The sequence below is a fragment of the Cotesia typhae genome, unplaced genomic scaffold (assembly GCF_013202065.1).
Source record: "Cotesia typhae breed Kobodo isofemale line unplaced genomic scaffold, CoteBio_Ctyphae contig_20, whole genome shotgun sequence".
Classification (NCBI taxonomy): Eukaryota; Metazoa; Arthropoda; class Insecta; order Hymenoptera; family Braconidae; genus Cotesia; species Cotesia typhae.
Genome location: NW_027423725.1, coordinates 1239474 through 1261708, shown reverse-complemented (window position 1 = coordinate 1261708; position 22235 = coordinate 1239474). Strand labels below are relative to the sequence as shown.

Here is a 22235-nt window from a genome sequence, read left to right as displayed (position 1 = left end):
AAATACGGCAGGAATCAATGGCGGCCATCTTGAATAGTGTTGGAGGCAGTTTGGCGGTAAATTTAAAAATGTAATTTTTTTTAAATTTTACACAAAATAAAATGAAAACAATTTTCTTTTAAATATTTAATTAAAAAAAAAATGTTAAATTTACTTTGGCGTTGGCGGAGTAAAAAAACTAATAATAGATACTAATTAACCATTAAAACATAAACAATTAGGTTAATAAATTTTAATGAAACACAGATAACATACAAAAATATGCGCATTTATTCTACCCATAATTACACGCGCATTACCTTTGAATAAAAATAATCGCAGAGAGCTTAATTATTAATTTATATAAAAAATAAATAAACAAACATCGTTATTATTAATTAATATTATGATTATCGTTAAAAATGTAATCAATTCAGCCAATTATTAATTTATAATTACGCTAGTATGGCAAATTAAAAACAAAAGTGCTTGACATGTCTACGTATTTAAGTTAATTATATACAATAAACTTGAAACAATTATGACAGCTTATATCATAAATATATATATATCTACGTTAACTTTAAAACATCGACATTATTTAGTTAAACTCTCTGATTATGTATAAAAACATTTAATCGTGCATTAAAGACCCTACTGTCAACAATAAAATTTTTAATTGTTTATTGTTGATCCTTCAACATACAACACTGTTATAATCTGTAAATACTGTACATACATTCACTCAACATAATTTTTTTAAATAATAGATTATATTAGAATGTATTAGAATTGTTTAGCATCAGATTAACAACAATTCTACCCATAATCTCGCTTGAATTTATTATTAATCTCCAAGCACGATTTTAGGTTACCTTAAAACCGATAATTTAATAATATAAAATGTTTTTAATTTTTTTTTTACTTTTTTAAAATTTTCTTTTTATTAATTACGGTACTTTATATTTTCCGTTAATTGCTGAGTTGGCAAGTGTTGAGTTTGCTGAGTTAGCTGCGTGTTGAACCGCAACATGCACCGATTTCTCGACAAATTGTTGATAAACTGGTTTCATTATCTATAAATAAATTTATTAATTACAATTATTTTTTATTATTAATTTATTTAAAAGGTCTGATTAATTAAAAATTCAAAATTTTCTTTTTAAATCAAATTTGATTGATCTAGATTATTTAAAGAATAAGAAAAATTTTGTCAATCAAAATTCTCTATTTCTAGAGACATAATTAAGAAATGACCTTATATCTTGAGAACTATTGACATTTTTAAAGATATAAGCTCATCCTGATGTTATACTCATCAAGTCCTTTCATTTGAGTACCCACATCAATTTTTCATATATTTATGTATATTATATATATGTATATATGAAAAATATATCAAAAATTGATGTGGGTACTCAAATGAAAGCTCTTGATGAGTGTAACATCGGGATGAGCTTATATCTTCAAAAACACCAATATGTCAGAAAGTACACAGTAATTTAACAAAATTCATCATTTAATAAACCAAAATTTTATTTATTTAAAATTCACAAGTCACGGCACATAAATTAATTTTTGATTTATAACCACATTAACATGTACAAAACAAAATAAATAAATAAATAAATAAATTTTGTTTATTGCGAAATTTGAATTTATTTACAACTATTTCGAAAATTTCCTAAAAAATTAGCTATTTTAGAAAAGCATAAAAAAAATTTGAAAAGGCACAAATTTAGGTCAAAACTTTTTCAATTATACTAAATTTAATTTAAATTAAAAAACTCATTTTATCATATAAATTTTCTTCAGACAAAATTTTCTTTTTTCTTTTAATTATATAGATTATAAAGTCAATTTTCGACTTGTAAAATAATTTAATTATAAATTTATTCAAATTTATCAAATTAACCTCAAAAATTAAACATGCGCGCGCAGGCAGCCATTGTCTATATCACAAACGCCATTTTGTTGTTTCTTTCGTCCCAAACTGGGAAAATCAATCAATTCGAATTATTATCTTGAAATTAAGTAAAAATTTTGAGTTTTTTTGACATCAGACCTTAAAAGATAAAATAAATTCCGTGACAAATGCTAAAAATTTTTTTAAAAAAATTTTTTAAAAAAAGTTCTTTAAAAAAATTTTTTTCGCGCTGTTTTGGCATTTTTCACATAAAATATTAATGTTATTATTAAATGGTTTAAGACTACAAGACAAGCAACCTAAATTACCTTGAGATCCAAAGCACTCGTGGGTAATCAAATAAAGTAAAGGTATAATAAAAAAAAAGATTAATGTAACTGTAAGTGTAGTAATGATAAAATAATGATGATGATAATAATTAAAAATAGGGTCTAAAGGATTGCGTGAGATCAGATGTAACCGTGTTTATGAAAGTGAGTATAAACGATCGTGTAAGTTGGAACGGCTGCGAGTGTTAAAAAAAATGAGAGGACTAAATAACGTAATTGGTGGATTAGATGAGCGCATAGCCAGGCCTGTTGGAAATAAACAATTTATCAGGGATTATTTAGTGATTAATATCGAGTATTAATTATTACAGTCTATAATTAGAGATTTAATTATCGGAATCATGCAAGATAGAATTTTATTTTTAATGCTTACGTTTTCCCAGATTCCGCTCGCTAATTCGTCGATTTGCGTTCCTATTTCACGAAGCTCGCCGCTGTATCTGTAATTATTGTTAATTATTAATATAATCTTTTTTTATTAGTTGACTATCGCGGTCAACTTTCGAAAAATTAATTATAAAATTTATTTTTTAAGTTAATTTAAGGAGATTTTTTCACCATCGGTGTTAAATAAAAAATATTAGACGATGCATAAAATTTATTTTTATCTAATACACAAAAAAAAATGTCTCGACTGGAGAACAAAATTTTTGGTTTTTTTAATTTATAAATTTTTTTGAAAATTGTCGTAATCAATTTTTTTTTTTAATTATGCATTTTTCATGTATTTTTCAAAAATGCAATTTTTAAGCATTTAAGCAAAATTTTTTCGATAATTTGGGGTTGAAAAATTTTTAGTAAATATTTTCAAGTAACCATTTTGATTTTTATTTTTTTCAACGAAATTTCTATTTGATTTTATTGATATATTAAAAAAAAAATTGATTACCACAAATTTTACAAATTTTTAAAAAAATTTATAAATTAAAAAAGAAAAAATCCAAGATTTCACTGATTATAATTCAAATTATACGGAATATTTTTTTTATTTATTAAATTAATTTTTGTATTCAACTATTTTTTTTAATTTTCAAAATTTCAATAATTGAAACCTTATAAATTATTTATTTTTTAATTTTAGGAATTTTCATTTGTTCTTTTATTTTAATTTATCAAATCTTAACTACTACAGTTGTTGTGACTCATCTGGAGCGAAAAGACCTCCTTAATTAAAAAATTATGTTTCATATTAAAATTTTTTTGTGAGCGAGAAAATTAAAGGCACTAATTTTTCAAAAGCATCCAGGACGAGGAATTTATAAATAATTCTTTAATTACCTGATATACGCCCATAATGCGAGAGTTAACAACCCAATTCCCATAATGAGATTACAAATATTAGCAAGCGTATAAAGTCCAACGAGTCCAAATACTCCGGAGCAAATGTACATCGTTACGGCAATGGCAAAAAATACGGCTGGTGTACGGGCTGCTTTGAAAATATTTTTACTTTCATTGTGGGCTTTAAATTGAAGGAAAGATTCATCCATATCCTGAAAAAAAAAAAAATTAATTAGTAAATTGTAGATAAGTTTAGAATTTTTTGAAATAAAAAATAATTGCTTATTCATAAAGTAAATTTCAGAAAATTTTATTTGAAATTATTAAAGAGATTTCTATTTAAAATTTTTAATTTCTGTTTAAAAAATGTCAGAATTAAAAAAAAAAAAAAAAAAATGTAACTCGGAAAATATTTAATTTTTTTCTTCAAAAATTTTTCTGTATATTTTTAAAATATGTATTAGTATACCTTTAAAATTTTAAAACAATTCATTCAGGAGTTTTTTTTATTTTAATTCCCAAAAATCGCCTTTTTTTAGGCACAGGTTGTGCCCCTTAATTTGTTTTTGGGAAAAAAAAAATCCCAGAAGCTAATTTCAATATTATAAAAAAAAAAAAATAATTACCTTAACAAGTTTCTCCATATAAGTTTGACTGAACTCATCTCCCCCCATCTTCCGTTTATTAGAAAACAAATGCAGCGCCTTGTCAACGCACCTCTGGTGCTCAGACTCGAGATGCGCAGTAGCCAAGAACGGTTTAGTGCCACCGCATACACATTCCATCATTTGGAGATAGAGGTCCTTGGCATCTGCTACAGCAGAGAGATTATTGGCCTCGGCAGTCGCTACCAGCATGCTTTTGGGTTCCGGAAGTTCATCGCCCTTGTAAATCCTAATATAACTCTTAAAGTACTCGAGCAAATCCCTGGCGCGAACAATCTGTCCGTTAATTTTCTTGGTGACCAAATTCTCCGGCGCGAGCAGCGAGGGAATAAGTTGCTTGAGCTGGTGCTTGAAGTCGGACTCAATCTCCACGAGTCTGCCGTCGAACTTGGGGTTGGTGGCGATTCTGAGACCCGGGTGAGGCATCAGAAAGCAGGAGATGTCCGAGAAGCAGGACTTTATGTGCTTCCTCAAGCTCTGGAGCTCCGGGTGCTGGCGGTCAGAGATTTCCAGCCGTCTCTGGAGGATTATCTGGCCACCCTCGGCTCCGTATTCGGCCTCGTAAGGGTAGCTCCAGTCTCGGACCAGGAACTCGAGCTTCTGGAACGGAGTGTTCCCTGATTTCTCCAGGGCTAGTCGTCCGTACTCGGTGAACAGCTGGAGATGCTGGAGATCGTCTTCCTGGATGTTCTGCGACAGATTGAAGATCTGCACTGAGGACAGCATCGTGCTCAGGGCAAATACTGTCGCGCAGTCTCGCACTGTTGACTGGCTGTCGAACGCTCCCTGGGTGTCCATCAGGATGATCGCGACCTTCTCGCCGTTTGGCATTGTTCCTGGGAACACTTTTGACCACATTAGAATTCCGGTTGTGTCTCGCTCGGAACCTCCACGCCAGGAAAATCCACTGAGAGGCTCATTGTCGTCGCCAATCCACAAACTTGGAGATTTATTGTCGCCATACTGGAATTTTAATTAATTAATAATTAATTATTTTAGACACAAAAAAAATTTTTTTCTTGAGATAGCTTAAAAAAATCAAATATTGACCAGGCAGTATAATTTGATTTAAATAAATCTAGTGATTTAATTTTATAATCAGTTTGTAATTATATATATATATATATATATATATATATATATATATATATATATATATATATATATATATATATCAATTTTTAATTATACTTTGAATAAAAATTTGCGCTTTTAAATAAATATATGCAGTAATTTTTAAATTTAAAATTATTTGAATTTGAATTTTTGGCGGGAGAGTGACGTAGTACTATATCCGGTTGCGCAACGCCATCTAACAGTGAATTCTAAAACTATTCATGTTTATTCCATCAATGCAAGTTTTTTAGAAAATTTAAAATTTTTAAATAAAGATATAAAAACCAAATATTGATCAGGTAGCATAAAAATTTGATCTTAAAAAATCTAGTAATTTAATTTAATATTCAGTACGTAATTATCAATTTTTAATTATACTTTAAATAAAAATTTGCGCATCCACATAAATATATGCAGTTGTTATAATAAAAAAACAAGTTGGTGTACAAATGTCAAAAATTTGGGAAAATTAGTCACCAGAAATTAACCTCGACGTGTTTACTAAGTACATTTATCACCAATTCATATAAAATTAAATACTTCATAATCAATAAATAAGTATTTGTCAGAACAATTAAATATCCAAGATTAATTATCAATTATTTTTGTTATAAAAAGCATGGTAATAATTGAAATAATACTTTGGTCAACAATTGGTGTTGTAAATTATCCAATGTACCTAATATTAGTATGGTTTCGGCTATTGATATAAATATGAGTACTGAAGATAATATTGTATCAGAATACAGAACAACTAATAACAATACTGAAATTATTAACATGTCAGTGAATAGATTAACTAATGTCCAAACTAATGTAGAATTAAAATAAAAGTTATTTACAAATTTTGTAAGCATAATATTACAGGTCAATATTTGGAACATATGCGGTAAATATTTAGTAAGTAATAGCCAATATTTATAGCAATCGGCTGTAGCGTTAATTATTACAATTAAATGTTTACTATTACGTACTTTATAAACAAAAGTATTTTAGTTTGCAAGTTAAAACTATAAAAAAGCATAACAGTCGTTTCAGCTGATCAACTCTTCCAATAAATTTACAAATAATCTATTTATGTTCATTTTATCTAAACTGGTCAATATTTGGAACCTTAACTGTAATTAATAAAAATTTCCAGTGAAATTTTAAAATTTCTATCGTGAAAAGATTATAATTAAAATTTCTTTTTTAAAGTTACTTAAAATTCATTTTCAAGTGTTGACAGTCTGGCATAAAAAGCCACTGTTGATAAATTATTCAAATTTATTTTTTTCGCTAATATAACTAAAAACTATTATTAGGTACTAACGCTATATTTCAAGTAAATTAAACAACCTTGAACTTTTATAACTCAACTTTGCTAAAATTAAAATAAATTTATCAGCTGCATCTTCACAATTTTTAGTGATTAAAATCCTTCAAATTTCATCATTAAATTTATTATTTAAAAATTACACTGAATTTAGCGAACACAATTCTTAAAAATTTTTAAAAATAAATTCATTATTATAAAAATTAACATTGACAATTTTTTTTAAATTTATACTTGTCATTTTTTTTCTAATTTTTTTTTTTTTTTTTTTTTTTTTTTTTTATGATTAAATTATTATAAAAATCTAAAAATTTTTTAGATGTCTGTTAAATTCAGTATCATAAATTAAAAATCAATAAAAAAATTTTTTTAACTTAGCAAAGTTGTCAGACTTTGAAAATAAAATAATAATAATAATAATAATAATAATAATAATAATAATAATAATAATAAAAAGTAGCAATATTCAAAAAAAAAAAAATTACTTGATGGTTCATGTAACGAAGAAAAAAATCAAGAAGGAAACTTTTTCCTTTGCGAAAAGCCCCAGCAACAGAGACGACCACAACACTGCGGTCCTTGATGTCATCCTTGAGAAGAATTTCAGCGAGCGCATCTTCGTCAAGCTCGAATGTGTGATCAGGATGCGCCAGCACAACTTGGACAGGTCGCCCGCCGTCCTCACTCTTTTTTACGTCATCCATCGGCTTGGATCTTACGGAAGACGGCAGCTCCTCTATCCTCTCCGTTTTTTTGTCATCTAAAAAAAAAAAAAAAAAAATGTAATCTCAGTATTTATTTTTAAGCAAAAACTTCCATTTTGTTTAAACTAGTTCTATAGGCTACTAGAGGCTAGACTGTGACGAGTACGAGGATTGTAATTATCAACGTCCGGGATTACGTATTAGATTTTCTGAGGCATGATTCGCATAAATTTTAATTTATTCACTTATACACGACAGTTCGAGAAAAACATTGTTACATATGTCACAAGTCATGCGAGTTAACTTATGTTTTGGAAATTTTATCACGCACTTTTTTTTTAAAAAAACAATAACTACTTTTTTGACATTTAAGTTAGTAGTCGCTAGAAAATTTTTTAATTTTTTTAACAAACAAATTTGTTCCAAAAAATTATTTAAAAAAAATTTTAATTTTAATTTTTAAAAATTTTTACATGTCAATTTTTTTTTCTAATTTTTTTTGCCATAATTTATTTAAAAAAAAAAAATTACAAAATATTTGCTAAATTTATAAAAATTATTATTTTTTTTTTTTTAAAAAACCTTAAATATTTTTTTTTCAAGAATTTTAAAAATTTTTATTTTATAATAAATCAATTTTAATAATAAAAATGTTTTTTTTAATTTTGTTTTATTTTTTTTTTTTTTAATTTTTCCACGTGAAATTTTTTTATAAAATTTTTTTATAATAATTTTATTGCTATAAAATTATAAAAAAATTTTTAATGTAAATTTTTAGTGTCTAAAAAAAAAATAGATTGAAAATGTCAGCTGATACTTTTTTCAAAAATAGGTTTATATTATTAATTTTAACATTTTTAAAATAAAAAAAAATTGAAAAATATTTTTAACTTGATTAACTTGTGTAAAAAAATTTTAATTTGATAAATTTTATACAAATTTATAAATTAAAAAGCTTACAAAATATTTTTTTTGCTGACTAACTTCAGCTTGATTAAAAATAAGGTAAACAATTATCAGCTATTGAATTTTAAAGTGAAAAAATAAAAAATAACAAAATTAAGAATCTAAATTAGAAAATTTAGGATAAAAAGTGTCAAAATTAAATGTATTAATTTTTTACAACAATTTATGAGATAAAAGTCAAAGAAAGTATTTTTGACAGCTTATTTTAGTTTGACCCAAAAAAAGACAAGTTAATAATTCATTTAAAAATTTTGTAAATTAGTTAATAAAAAATTAATAGTTAAAATTTGAAAATTTTGAATAAATACCTCAAAATTGAATTTTTTTACAACAATTTAGAAGATAAAAATAAAAAAAAAATATAATCCCAATAAAATAATTGAAACACTAAAAAGTTATTCACACACAGTAACTTGAGCTAATTAAAATCCAAGAAAAAAAAAAAAAAAAAAAAAAGTAATGAAACTAAACGCAGAGATATAAAACTCACCGAATTTACCTACACCCCCATCACTTATCTTGTTTGAAGATAAGGATAAACGATTAACATTTTCGTCAAGACGATAAGTCACCGGGAGTTTAGTAGCTGTAAATAAAATTTATAAATACCAGTAATTTATAACAAAGGTTATCTATTGTTTGTAAAATTACCACGCGCTACCATTCCAAAACCATCTGGAAGTCTACGACGAGAAATCGGGCGACTGGCACTTTTATTATTACTACTACTGATACTACGCTTGCTTACACTTTCACTCATCGTCAAGATTATTATTAATGTTAATTATTAAAATAAAATTGTCATTAACTTATTACTTCATTGCCATAAGATTAACTGTTGCTCAATCCGCGACGATCAGAGACAAGTTAACGCGGTATACTAACTTTAGCATCCCGAATACCAGACGCTGGTTTACTCTGCAGTTATATTAATCTAAAACTAAATTGGCATACTTGCAAATCGACCTTGTGTTTTACGGAATTATTCAACGGCTTGTACTTATTATTACAACTTTATTACATTATTTATTCGAGACCGTATACGTGTATTTTAATTACTAGGAAAATAACAGATACATTTTTGTGGATTTTATTGTTAAAAAGTTTTTCAATTAATTTTATTGGCATACTTTTTATTAAAATTATTCTTATTCAAAATTTTGAATTGTAAATTTTTTTCTTTTTTATAAATATTAAAAAATTAAACATTTTTTTCAATTAAAAAATTACGTAAAAATTATTTTATACTTAAAGATTTTGGAATTGTATTCAATCATTTTTTTTTTTTTTTAATTAAAATTTGTAAAAATAATTTAAAAAAATTTTGAATAAAAGTAAAATTATTTATTATTTTGTATATTTTTAAATGAAAAAAAATTTCATTAAGTTAATGTATTTTTTAATTAAAAAACTAAAATTTTTATTATTCAATTTTTATAGCTTTAAATTAAAAAAAAAAAAAAAAAATTGAAATTATATTTACAAAATAATAAATAATTGCAAAATTATAAACAAAAAATTTTTTTTCAAAAGACTAAAAAGTTTAGAATCTTTTATAAAAAATGAAAAAAAAAAAAAAAAAAAAAAAAAAATTAACGAATAATATAACAGCTAAATAAAAAATTTTTTAAATAAAAGAAAACAACCAAAATTTTCTAATTAAATAATTAAAGACATAAAAAAAAAAATAAAAAGAACTTAAATTAAAATATTTGCCAATAAAATTCCTTTGTATTTATTTAGCCTCAGTAATTAAAGGCTCGCAATTGATTGGCCATTCACGTGCATGAATAATTCAAGGGGTTAGTTAGTCAAAATTTAACCGTTCGACGGAACAGCTTTGTGAAAACATAAAAGTAAAATTTTATCACCATCATTATCATTATTATTGATGCTCATCATTCATTCAATTGTTTTTTTCATTCAAAATCTGTTATTACATGTCGAATCTTACGTGGCGCTTCGCTCGCTCATCACCATACTTATTTTTTGACACACTTAATTGACATAAATAATCAATAATTATTAATAATCTATAAAAAAAAAAAATAAAAATAGTTAGAAAAATAAAAATAATAAGAATGATAAAAACAATAATTATGATAATGTTGTTGGTTATGATTATCACTTTCTAGAAATTAAAAAAAAAAAACATCTGAAAATGAATAATTTATAAAATAAAAATCGGTCACGACATTACTCGGCACTTTTAACTCCTTGCGATACAATTGTTGGTAATTATTTTCCACGATTATAAATACTTTTATAAAATTCCTCGTAAATAGAAACTGATGAGATAAATACATATGTAAAGTACTGAAATGTGCATGTTAAGAAAAGAAACAAAATTCGTATCAGTTAAAAACAAAAAACTGTCGGAAAAAATAGCAAAAAAATTGCGCAATTATTTAATTTAAAGTGCTGTAATTGTTAATTAGTGTAAATTATTTATAAATAAGCTTACCAGAATATAAATCCGTACTAAAATTTCCCTCTTGTTTACGTCGTTGTTGTCTGACACTCGCCATTTTGAAAAATAAGTTACTCAGGAGATACACTGGCGGCGCTTCGGAGATAAATTAACTTTCATCATTTCCGTTTATGTTTTACTGCGTAATTACTTGTTGTAAATGTTTGTAATTACTCTTTATTATTATTTTGTAAGTTTTATGAGGTGAATAAAGTAGTTTGATTGATTTTTTTTAAATTTATTTTTCGCGGGAAGTTTGAATTTTAAATCTTATTTGAAAGATTTTAAATAATTTTAAATTTTAGGGTAGTTTTTTTTTTATTTTATTAAATTTTATAAATTATTAATTGTCTATTGTAATTTTTATATAAAATTTATTTATTTTCTATTAACTTATAAATTTAAAATGAATATTTGAATTAATTAAACAATTTTTTAAAAAATTTATTTAGTAAAATAAAAATAAAATAAAAAAAAATGTTTTTATGAAAAATTGAAATAAAAAATTTAATTTAAAATTAATAAAAAAATAAATAAACTTATTGTAAGAACAAAAAAAAACAATTTGACAAATTTTCTAATTTAGGTTCTTAATTTGTCATTTTTTATTTTTTTACATTAAAATTTATAAGCTAAGAATTGTCTAGCTTATTTTTGATCAAACTGAAGTTAGCAGAGAAAAAAATATTTTGTAAGCTTTTTAATTCGTAAATTTGTTTAAAAAATGATCAAATTTATAATTAACAAAATTTTTTTAAGTAAGTTAATTAATTTCAAAATATTTTTTAATTTTTTTACTTAAAAATGTTAAAATTAATAATATAAACCTATTTTTGATAAAAGTTTAAGTATCAGCTGACATTTTTAGGTTTTTCTTTTGAAGACACTGAAGTTAATAGATATGTAACAATTTTTTTTAGATATTTTTAGCAATTAAATTATTATAAAAAAATTAATTAAAAAAGTTTTACATCTAAAAATTAATAAAAATTACAAGTGAAAATTTTTAGAAGCTTTTTTTTATTGTAATTGATTTATTATTAAAATTTTTAAAATTGACAGCTGACCGCTAACTTCAGTATTATAAAACAACAAAATACTGAAGTTAGCGGTCAGCTGTCAATTTAAAAAATTTTTTCAACAAATTAATTACAATAAAAAATTGCTTCTAAAAATTTTCACTTGTAATTTTTATATGACATTCAAGTTAGCTGTCACTTCACAATTGTTTTAATTTTTTTTAATAAATAAATTATAGCCAAAAAAAAATTATTAAAAAAATAGATTTGTAGAAATTTTAACAAATTAAAAATGAAATTTTTTAAAAATAATTTTTTTTGTTAAATAAAATTAAAAAATTGTCAAGTGACAACTAACTTTAATGTCATAAATTATTAAATATTTGCTAAGTTAATTCTTATAATTTAAATTAATTTTCACATGTGAAACTTTTTAATTAATAATTTAATTGCAAAAAAAAATTTTTTTAAATCTGTCAACTTCAGTGTTAAAAAACAATATATAAAAAAATTTCCCGCGTAAATCAAACAAGAGCTTTTAATAGTTCGGTGGTTGGCCGTCGCGAACTTTTTGTCGCTAGTATCGCTAAATTCTCTATGGTGGAAAGTAAAAATGTAAAAATGTGGATGCTGTGTGCGCAGTGTATCGGGTGTACCGTGTCGCGTGCGATATTTTGCGTTAAGTTGTTTTTATTTTTTTTCGTCGATTATTTAAATCCGGTGGAATAGAACAAAAACAACAATGAAAGTGTCTTCGGAATAAATTATTTCGACAATATCGGTGAGTAACTCACAATTAACAATCATAATAAACAAAACTCAATTAATCAGCGACAAACTAACCCCTGACCGCAGTTTGATTCTTACTTTGTTGATGTTGATGTTGATAGGTAATTGTCGGGGACATTAGACTGACGTAAAAATACGCGGGAAATCCCTAAAGAGGAACAGAGACACTGATGGTCAATAAAAAGAATGTTTGCCAAGTTTAAATTATTTTTTTTCCGGTGAAAAAAAATAAAAAAAAAAAAAACATTTATTTTTCCTTCGAGAATTTTTATTCCAACCGCGCTCTGAAAAATCAAAGGTTTGTTATTATTATTTTGATTAATTAGGATTTATTTTTAATGTATTTCGTTATTTTCGCTAATTAATTACTTTTAGTTTTATTTTATGTTTTACCGCTTCCTGGTTTGGAGTTTGAGGCGCAATTAGCTCTTACAGTACACTAAATTTATAGTTACATATTTATTTTATTTTATCAGAGAGATTCTAATCGGAAGTATGCTGGAAGTTTAACAATAACGCAACGACGTGAGTTACAACAAAGGATTTTATTTATTAGTTGTTTTGTTTCAATGCGATTGTCTTTGTTGGGATTTTACGGCTCGCTGGAGAAATTTTAATGAAAATTAGATTGTTTTTACTCAATATCGAATTATTTTTACTCTTGTATTCCTGCAGGATACGTTTTTTTTTTTTTGGTTGGTAAAATTTGAGTTTTTTTTAACGCTGATTGAAAAATTAATTTATTTGAAAAAAAAAATTTTTTTTTATTCAAAAAAATTATTCTAAATGATTTTTTTGTTTTTAATTAAGCAGAAAAATTTTTTGAAACAAAAAAATAATTTTTTTTTCATTTAAGAAAAAATAATTTTTTTCAAAAATTAAATTTAGTTTCTGAAGTACAGTAGTACAAGGAAAAAACTAAAGTGTAATTAATAATAGTCGATTTATTATAAATGATAATCAACTGGAATCCGAGTGAATTTTACAGTTTACTTTTTTCTGTATCGAATATATTTAATTTTTTTCACGGAAAAATTAGAATTGTAACTGAAATATCAGAGATACAAAAAAAAACATTCAAGCGCTTTTTTTTTAAAGAATTTTATGCTCAATTTACAGAGTTAAATATTAGGGTTTAATTATTGTTGTAAATAACATTTTACTTTGTTGTCATGATAAAAATTTTTTTAGTTATATAAAAAGGCATTTATTTTTTTAAATTATTTTATTTTAGCCAAAATTATAGTTCCAAGTTTCAATTTTTTAACTTAAATTTATTTTTAACGTTATTTTGAATTAAAAAAATCAAAATTCTGGTTGAACTGTCATAGATATAAAAAAAACATTTTAGTACTTTTTTTTTAGAGCAGAAAATTCCCTACAAACAAGTGCTAAGATATTTTTTTCGTATCTTTGATATTTGACCCAGAATTTAAATTTTTGTAATGCTCACAACCTTTCAAAAAAATTTTTTAATTTTTTAGAAGAATTAAAAAATAATATTGTGGGCAAAAATTAAAAAATTTGAATTAAACATCTCTATACTTTTTTATAGAGAATTTAAATCTCTACAAAAAAGTAATAAGATATACTTTTTGTATCTTTGTTATTTCCGACAAAATTAAAAAAAAAAAAAAAAAACACTTTTTAAAATTTTTACAAAAAATGACCAATTAGAAAATTTAATTGATAAAAAAATTGTCCCTTTCATCCAAAAAAAAAAGCCGTTTAAGTATTTTTACACATCAGATATAATACCTAACAAATCTAACCAACTGTATACAGCATATTCGGTGTGGCCTTATGCGATGCTCGGAATCCCCTCTTATGTAATCCGTAAATATGCAGCAGTCACCCCAATTCGTCATCAGAGGCGAATATATCCGCGCATTATAAATTATGCAGGAACACGATGAGTGCATGTTGACATCTCGGGCGCAGTTTGTCCATTATGGTTAATTCCGTATGAGGTTTATGTTTCCCATCATGCAATTGGCATACAAAATCTTACACACGTGCCCCTGAATTTAATACCGGTCGCGATTGCATTATCGATGATTGGAATCGCCAATAAAATTAAAAAAAATGTTATTGTTGCCGCTGAAAAATTCATATCCAAGTTTCTTTATATAATAACCTCCTCCGCCGAGTTGACACGGGGTGAGTTTGTACAAGGAGAGAAGAGACTTTAAGCCTTTACTCAGCTGATGCTGGCGAAGAAACTTCCGTAATCCTTGCGAGCGTGTTAGTCGGCGTAGAACCTGCGCCAAGAAAAAGGAGATGATAAGAAAAAAAGAAGAAGAGTCTTGGAAAGGATTCACTTTCCTCCGGATTTCACCTTTACACGGACTCTTCCGTCTTTCATCTCTTCCTGATTTTGCTCCGAATGGCAGTTTCTAGGTCTGGTACCTTTTCGTTGACAAAAAAAAATATTTTTTTCTATTTCTATTACTTTAATTTTAAAAAAATAATACATTAATGAAAAATTAGGGGTGAGAAGAAAAATAGTAATTTTTCCTTACCAATTAGCAATTAGTATAAAAATTGCTACATATTTTACTGCAATGAAACTGGTATAATCTTTTAAGAAATACCATTTTTAGTCGAATAATTTCTCCAACTAGCCAAAAAAAATTAATTATAATTAAACAGAACAATTTTAAGCTACAATTTACAATATGCAACTTTCTTTAAGGTAAACTAAGAGATTAAAAAATAAATTGAGTTGAAAAATTTATTTTTTCAAAAGTTATCGTGTTTGTCCCTCGATAAATATCTAAAAATATACAGCATAAGCCATGAAAATCATTTTTTTTTGTGCACTGAGCAAATAGTATTGTTCCTCCTAGAATACAAAGTATTGAGGGAGTATTCTTACAAAAAGAAGAAGAATAATTTTTTTCAAATTAAAAATTCTTTTCCAACTGACAAAAAAAAGTTTTTCTTTTAATCTGAAGATTTTTTTCTGCATGATAAAAGTAATTTCTTTTTATACTGTCAAAAAAACTCTTTCAAAATTAAAATTTTTTTTCAATATTTTTAAGATCGATTAAATAGGATTCAATGGATGAAAATATTTATTTAAAAATTGTTATTAAACTATTTGACCTTTAAATTTTAAATGTGAATTGCATAATATTGTTGTGATTTTATTTTTCGGGGAGCCGACGTATTAAAATGGCAGTATTGATATATTTGTGTCAATTGTCGTGATATTAGGTTTACTTTATATTAATTTAGATATTTAGAAAAGAGTAGAAGTAGGTATTGCTTTAGAGATTAACATCTTTGGTGTTTTTCCCACAAAAATACCGATTTCTTTACTAGAAAAAAAATTTAAGGGAAAGAATACTTATTTTTCAGTGTTCATAAATAATTGTTTTTTCCTGTTAACGCAAAATACGCAATCCTGGTGGTTTGAAAAACAATTTTGTAGAGCTTGAAACTTTCTACAAAAAAATATTTGGATGTTTATTCCGAATTTTTAATATTGTACCCAGAATTTAACTTCTTTTGAACGGACAAACGGTATTTTTTAGCAGTTGATCATTACTTATTATAAATCGACTATTATTTATTATAGTTTACTCTTTTCCGTGCAAAATTTCCTACAAAAAAGTACTGAAAAATTTTTTTTGTATCTATGATATTTCAATCAGAATTTCAATTATAATTACCCATAATAATTCAAAGCGGGTTTTCGAAAAAGTGACAGTCTGACGGATAAATGGATACGACGAGTCTGTTGGAGAGAAAATACATCTGTGTCGCTTAATTGAACTTTTTTAATTTAGCTATAAGGTGCTATCGGTTATGAAGCTACAATTCGATTTTCATTTAGAAATCTTTATAATTATTAAAGTACTTAATATTTAAATCAAAAAACTGTTTTTTTTTTTAAATATAAAAAGCTACCCTTTTGAAAATCAGCTCCTCAAATAATTAATTAATAGCAATTTCTTCATAATTGTCTTTAATTTTTTAAATAAATTTTTTACCGCCTAATTAATATGGGAATCTATGTAAGATCCTACTCTGGATTTTTTTGATAATACCAAAAATAATTTACGTTATTTTTACCTCCTATTGATAATTTTTATCTAAAGATCAGCTTTTTGTTTACAAATTGTTAAACATTAAACAAAAAGTGTCTGTACAAAGTTATCAAAGTGTTGGTTAATATTTATCAATTAATATCTAGAATTGTTTTAAATTGATTGATAAAAAAATAAAATAGAGAGTGATTGTTCGAAGATATATTTGTGTATTGCTGTGGGAATTGAACTTCAGTATTTTTCCCACAAGAATACTATTTTTTTTTTACTGGAGAAAAAACTTTAGGAGGAAAACTATTTTTTTTTTTTTTTGAGTGTACGCTAATGGAAATCTCAGGTATTGGCGCACAGTTGGTCTGGAGTCCATTTTCTATTAATTCGATGCACAACCCATCAAATACTGCACAAACTCTATTTGTAGGCATTTCTGTATAAACATAAACATAAACATAACTACTAAAAATGATAAATTTATAGCGCAATCTCTATTTATTCTGAAAATTATATGTAAACATTTAATTTATGTATCTCCATACACGATTTTACCATCTTGTTGCATATAAAGCACCGTACAACTCTATGTACACCTCTTTTTCTGTTTACTCGTACTCCGGGCCTGTTTTACGGCATTTTAAAATAATGTATGCCTTAGATAACTTATTTTATATCTTAGTATCCAGCATATTCTTGCATTTTATTAATATTAAACAGCCGGGAGCTAAAATCTCGAACTCTGCTTTCACAATTCTCAATTCTTAATTAGTAATTCGTAATAAGCGGAGCGATACGTTTTAGAATCTGATGGATTGACCGGAGCTTGTAATATTTGGTTGAAAGATCTGATCCCGTTATCACTAACGGCGTTACAAACGGTGGATTACCCTCGGGCGAAATTCTGGTGTTTATCAATAACGCAAACTTCTCCGGGCTGTTTACCTACCGGTTCAACAATTTCAAGTTACGTTAATTAAAAAATTTATATTTTGTTGATAAACATCCGATTTTTTTTTACACTGATACGTCTTTTGATAGATATTATACTAGTCGAGGAATATGTGTCCAAAAAGTTGAGTAAGAATGTATACATATAGATACCAAAGAAAAAGGTAAAACGAATTTGGGGTTTGGAGCTCAGCCAATTCTGCTAAGAATTTACTTTCTGCTCTCTCACACATCTAAATCTTATTGTATAATTCTATCTATTAAAAGTTGTATGTTTGTTTTGTTCTTCAACATTATTGAATGTCTAGCATTGTCTTTTTTTTCTAATTTACTTGAGATATAATTATAACGCGTACCAGAATTTTTCACGTTCTATTTACAGAATCAAATATTAGGGTTTCATTTTTGTGAATAAAATTTTATTGTGTTATCATGATAAAAATTTTTTTAGTTATAAAAAATTATATAAAAAGGCATTTATTCTATTTTTTTTTTAAATTCAGCTGTGATTACTACAAAAATCAAAGAATTTGGCTGAAATATCACAGCTACGAAAAAATCATCTCAGTACTTTATTTTAGAGCTCACATGGAAAAAAGTTAACTGTAAAATTTATTCGGATTCCGGTTAATTTTTATAGTTTCAAACAGTAAAGCGGAAATCGGGGTGGCAAAAATATAAATATTATAGAACTTAATGGAGAAAGTGTAAAAGCCACAATTTATAATTTAATATCGAAAATAAGTGATTAGTAGCTGTCACTATAGTAAATAACGACTCTTTCATCTTAAAAAATTACAGTTTTAAACAGTAAAAATTGCCGTTTCAATATATAGTCCATACTATGAGAAAGGGAACTCACATAAGGATAAGGTGGTCTCACTCTGAGAGAATTTAACATTTGAAACAGTAAAAATTCTACTCTCAAAATATATATTTTATCAGTCCAAGCAAGTCAATAATTATAGTTTAATTTTTATCGTTGCGTTTAAAATTTACCATTTTACTTTGTAAATATTGACGTTGGTTGTATTAGAAATTTAGTAACTGTATTTTATACTTTTTACATATCATGCGATCATTTTTTAGGTACGAAATGATAAATATCAAAGTCAAAATTCTTAATTATTATACTTTAACATTTCAGACATTCACATAGCGAATATTACCGTTTGAAATAGTATTTTCTTCCATGTAAAGAATAAATTGTAGCATTTAAATGATAAATATTACATATTAATTATTAAAATCACGATTTTACTGTTTGAAATGGTAATTTTTAGCAGTTGATCATTACTTATTAAAAATCGACTATTATTTATTATAGTTTACTTTTTTCCGTGCAAAATTTTCTACAAAAAAGTGCTGAGATATTTTTTTTTGTATCTATGATATTTCAACCAGAATTTCAATTATAATTACCCATAATAATTCAAAGCGAGTTTTCGAAAAAGTGACAGGCTGACGGATAAATGGATACGACGAGTCTGTTGGAGAGAAAATACATCTGTGTCGCTTAACCAAATGTGTAGATCAGAGTTGAATTGATATACAGGACTAGTGCTCTAACTGATGTTATATTGGCACAATTCTCTTCCCAGCACGTTACAAGCTTTCCAATTGATTTCAGAATATGTGATACGTGGAATCGCTGACGTCACATAACGTAATCGTGTTAATAAAAAAGGGACAGGGCTCAACAATTAAAAATAATAATAGTAATAACAACAGTTGAATTCGCATTGTGAGGTTTTTAATTTAGGGGTAAATGAAAAAAACTTGTCCAGAATAACGCGTATACATTTTAGCGATACTTTTAAAATACAAATCGCAGTATGCCAGGTATAAATCAATTTCCTGGCCGGAAGCGAGAGAGCTGCGGCAGACAGTGGAACAGAACGCTAACGGGAAGAAAAGAAAAATAATAAAAATGTTATCGAGTTTTCTTAACCTCGATGATATTTTTCTCGAGTCAATTTCCGACTCGATTCCTCAGAGTTGGAAAAAGTTAACCGTCTAGTCTTTAAACAAAAATTGTTTTTCAAACCACCAGGATTGCGTGTTTTACGTTAACAGGAAAAAACAATTATTTATGGACACTGAAAAATAAGTATTCTTTCCCTTAAATTTTTTTTCTAGTAAAGAAATCGGTATTTTTGTGGGAAAAACACCAAAGATGTTAATCTCTAAAGCAATACCTATTTTTACTTTTATCTAAATATCTAAATTAATATAAAGTAAACCTAATATCACGACAATTGACACAAATATATCAATACTGCCATTTTAATACGTCGGCTCCCCGAAAAATAAAATCACAACAATATTATGCAATTCACATTTAAAATTTAAAGGTCAAATAGTTTAATAACAATTTTTAAATAAATATTTTCATCCATTGAATCCTATTTAATCGATCTTAAAAATATTGAAAAAAAATTTTAATTTTGAAAGAGTTTTTTTGACAGTATAAAAAGAAATTATTTTTATCATGCAGAAAAAAATCTTCAGATTAAAAGAAAAACTTTTTTTTGTCAGTTGGAAAAGAATTTTTAATTTGAAAAAAATTATTCTTCTTCTTTTTGTAAGAATACTCCCTCAATACTTTGTATTCTAGGAGGAACAATACTATTTGCTCAGTGCACAAAAAAAAATGATTTTCATGGCTTATGCTGTATATTTTTAGATATTTATCGAGGGACAAACACGATAACTTTTGAAAAAATAAATTTTTCAACTCAATTTATTTTTCAATCTCTTCGTTTACCTTGAAGAAAGTTGCGTATTGCATATTGTAGCTTAAAATTGTTCTGTTTAATTATAATTAATGTTTTTCGGGCTGTTGGAGAAATTTTTTGGGCATTAATGTATTTTTTCCGTAAGAATTCTCTCCCTAACTTTGTATTTCATGAAAAAAAATACTTTTTTTTTTTTTTTGTCAATGTAACGAACGGGGCTTAAATTTAAATAAACTTCAGGATTCATACATGAGTTAGCAGATAGCCTATCGTTCAACCGTACAAGTGACATTAAGTATACATCGATGCGTTACGTTATTCAGCCATCGAAACCAGTAGATGTAGATGTTCAGTATTTACCGGTTATATATACGGCATGTCGCGGTTCAGCATCACCGGGATAGGATGGATGTTCCTTTCGGTTCCGGTGATATTATGCATTCGATGAGCGCGTAAACCAAACGCGTTTACCTACAACAACCGTGTCCATGCCACGACATTGCTAACGATCTATACGTGGTTCATGTTCTACTGCAGATTTTATGCCAAGAGATATTATTGCCTATACATGTCGATGGATAATACCCAGAGGGCTTGCTTTCAAATGTTTGTTTACAATATTTCATTTGCAAAGGGAAAATATCGTGAAATATCGGCGGAACTTTGGATAGTCTGGATATTACGAGCCTTAAGCATCCATTTTGTGATGGATAGTTCAAAGAAAGTCGTGGATTTATCGAAAATCTGTGGTTTCAATTAAATTCTTTTCCCGTTCAAAAGAAATTCAATTCTGGGTACAATATTAAAAATTCGGAATAAACATTCAAATATTTTTTTGTAAAAAGTTTCAAGCTCTACAATAAACTACTAAGATAGTTTTTTCGTATTTTTGATCCTTTAGTCAGAATTTTGATTTTTATAATACTCACAGCTTGGTAAAATAATTTGATTTTTTAATTGCAAATTTGAAACCAAAATTCTGGCTGGAGGATTAAAAATACAAAAACAAAAATATCTCAGCACTTTTTTGTAGAAAATTTTGCACGGAAAAAAGTAAACTATAATAAATAATAGTCGATTTGTAATAAGTAATGATCAACTGCTAAAAATTACCATTTCAAACAGTAAAATCGTGATTTTAATAATCAATATGTAATATTTATCATTTAAATGCTACAATTTATTCTTTACATGGAAGAAAATACTATTTCAAACGGTAATATTCTCTATGTGAATATCTGAAATGTTAAAGTATAATAATTAAGAATTTTGACTTTGATATTTATCATTTCGTACCTAAAAAATGATCGCATGATATGTAAAAAGTATAAAATACAGTTACTAAATTTCTAATACAACCAACGTCAATATTTACAAAGTAAAATGGTAAATTTTAAACGCAACGATAAAAATTAAACTATAATTATTGACTTGCTTGGACTGATAAAATATATATTTTGAGAGTAGAATTTTTACTGTTTCAAATGTTAAATTCTCTCAGAGTGAGACCACCTTATCCTTATGTGAGTTCCCTTTCTCATAGTATGGACTATATATTGAAACGGCAATTTTTACTGTTTAAAACTGTAATTTTTTAAGATGAAAGAGTCGTTATTTACTATAGTGACAGCTACTAATCACTTATTTTCGATATTAAATTATAAATTGTGGCTTTTACACTTTCTCCATTAAGTTCTATAATATTTATAATTTTGCCACCCCGATTTCCGCTTTACTGTTTGAAACTATAAAAATTAACCGGAATCTGAATAAATTTTACAGTTAATTTTTTTTCCATGTGTGATATTTAAGCCAAAATTTATGACTTAGATGATGTTCACTGGCTGATAAAAAAATCTTGAACTCTTACCTAGAAACTTGGAATTTAAATATAAAAGTTTAATCACACAAAACTTAAAGACAGCACTTAAATTCTGTTC

General features: G+C 26.1%; 2 protein-coding genes across 5 annotated transcripts in view; one reads left to right on the top strand and one right to left on the bottom strand.

Moving 5' to 3' along the window:
- Positions 1–217: 217 nt before the first annotated feature.
- On the bottom strand, positions 218–10853 carry Atl (atlastin GTPase). 4 transcript variants are annotated; one of them, XM_074259201.1, is made up of 7 exons: positions 10747–10825; positions 8773–8868; positions 7098–7372; positions 4143–5144; positions 3514–3728; positions 2609–2675; positions 218–1055 (listed from the first exon to the last, which is right to left on the bottom strand). In XM_074259201.1, the coding sequence occupies exons 1-7, from the start codon at positions 10808–10810 to the stop codon at positions 930–932; spliced, it is 1845 nt and encodes a 614-aa protein (XP_074115302.1). In that variant the 5' UTR covers positions 10811–10825; the 3' UTR covers positions 218–929. The 4 variants fall into 4 exon arrangements, with proteins under 4 accessions (XP_074115302.1, XP_074115300.1, XP_074115303.1 ...); XM_074259199.1 differs by lacking the exon at positions 10747–10825 and adding an exon at positions 8934–9128; XM_074259200.1 differs by lacking the exons at positions 218–1055; positions 10747–10825 and adding exons at positions 2198–2481; positions 8934–9135.
- A 1591-nt stretch (positions 10854–12444) lies between these two features.
- The window catches only part of LOC141537969 (uncharacterized), a 209264-nt gene continuing 199473 nt past the window's right edge, over positions 12445–22235 (top strand). Inside the window, exon 1 of the mRNA XM_074259195.1 lies at positions 12445–12552. The gene's annotated coding sequence lies outside the window, so the exon portion shown is untranslated. The remainder of the gene's footprint in view (positions 12553–22235) is intronic.

Coding starts and splice junctions, on each gene's coding strand:
- Atl (XM_074259200.1), bottom strand. CDS start 9,042: ATGAGTGAAAGTGTAAGCAAGCGTAGTATCAGTAGTAGTAATAATAAA. Junction 2,676..3,513: donor GCATTATGGGCGTATATCAG/GTAATTAAAGAA, acceptor CAATAATTACAG/ATACAGCGGCGAGCTTCGTG. Junction 2,482..2,608: donor CGAGCGGAATCTGGGAAAAC/GTAAGCATTAAA, acceptor TATTTCCAACAG/GCCTGGCTATGCGCTCATCT.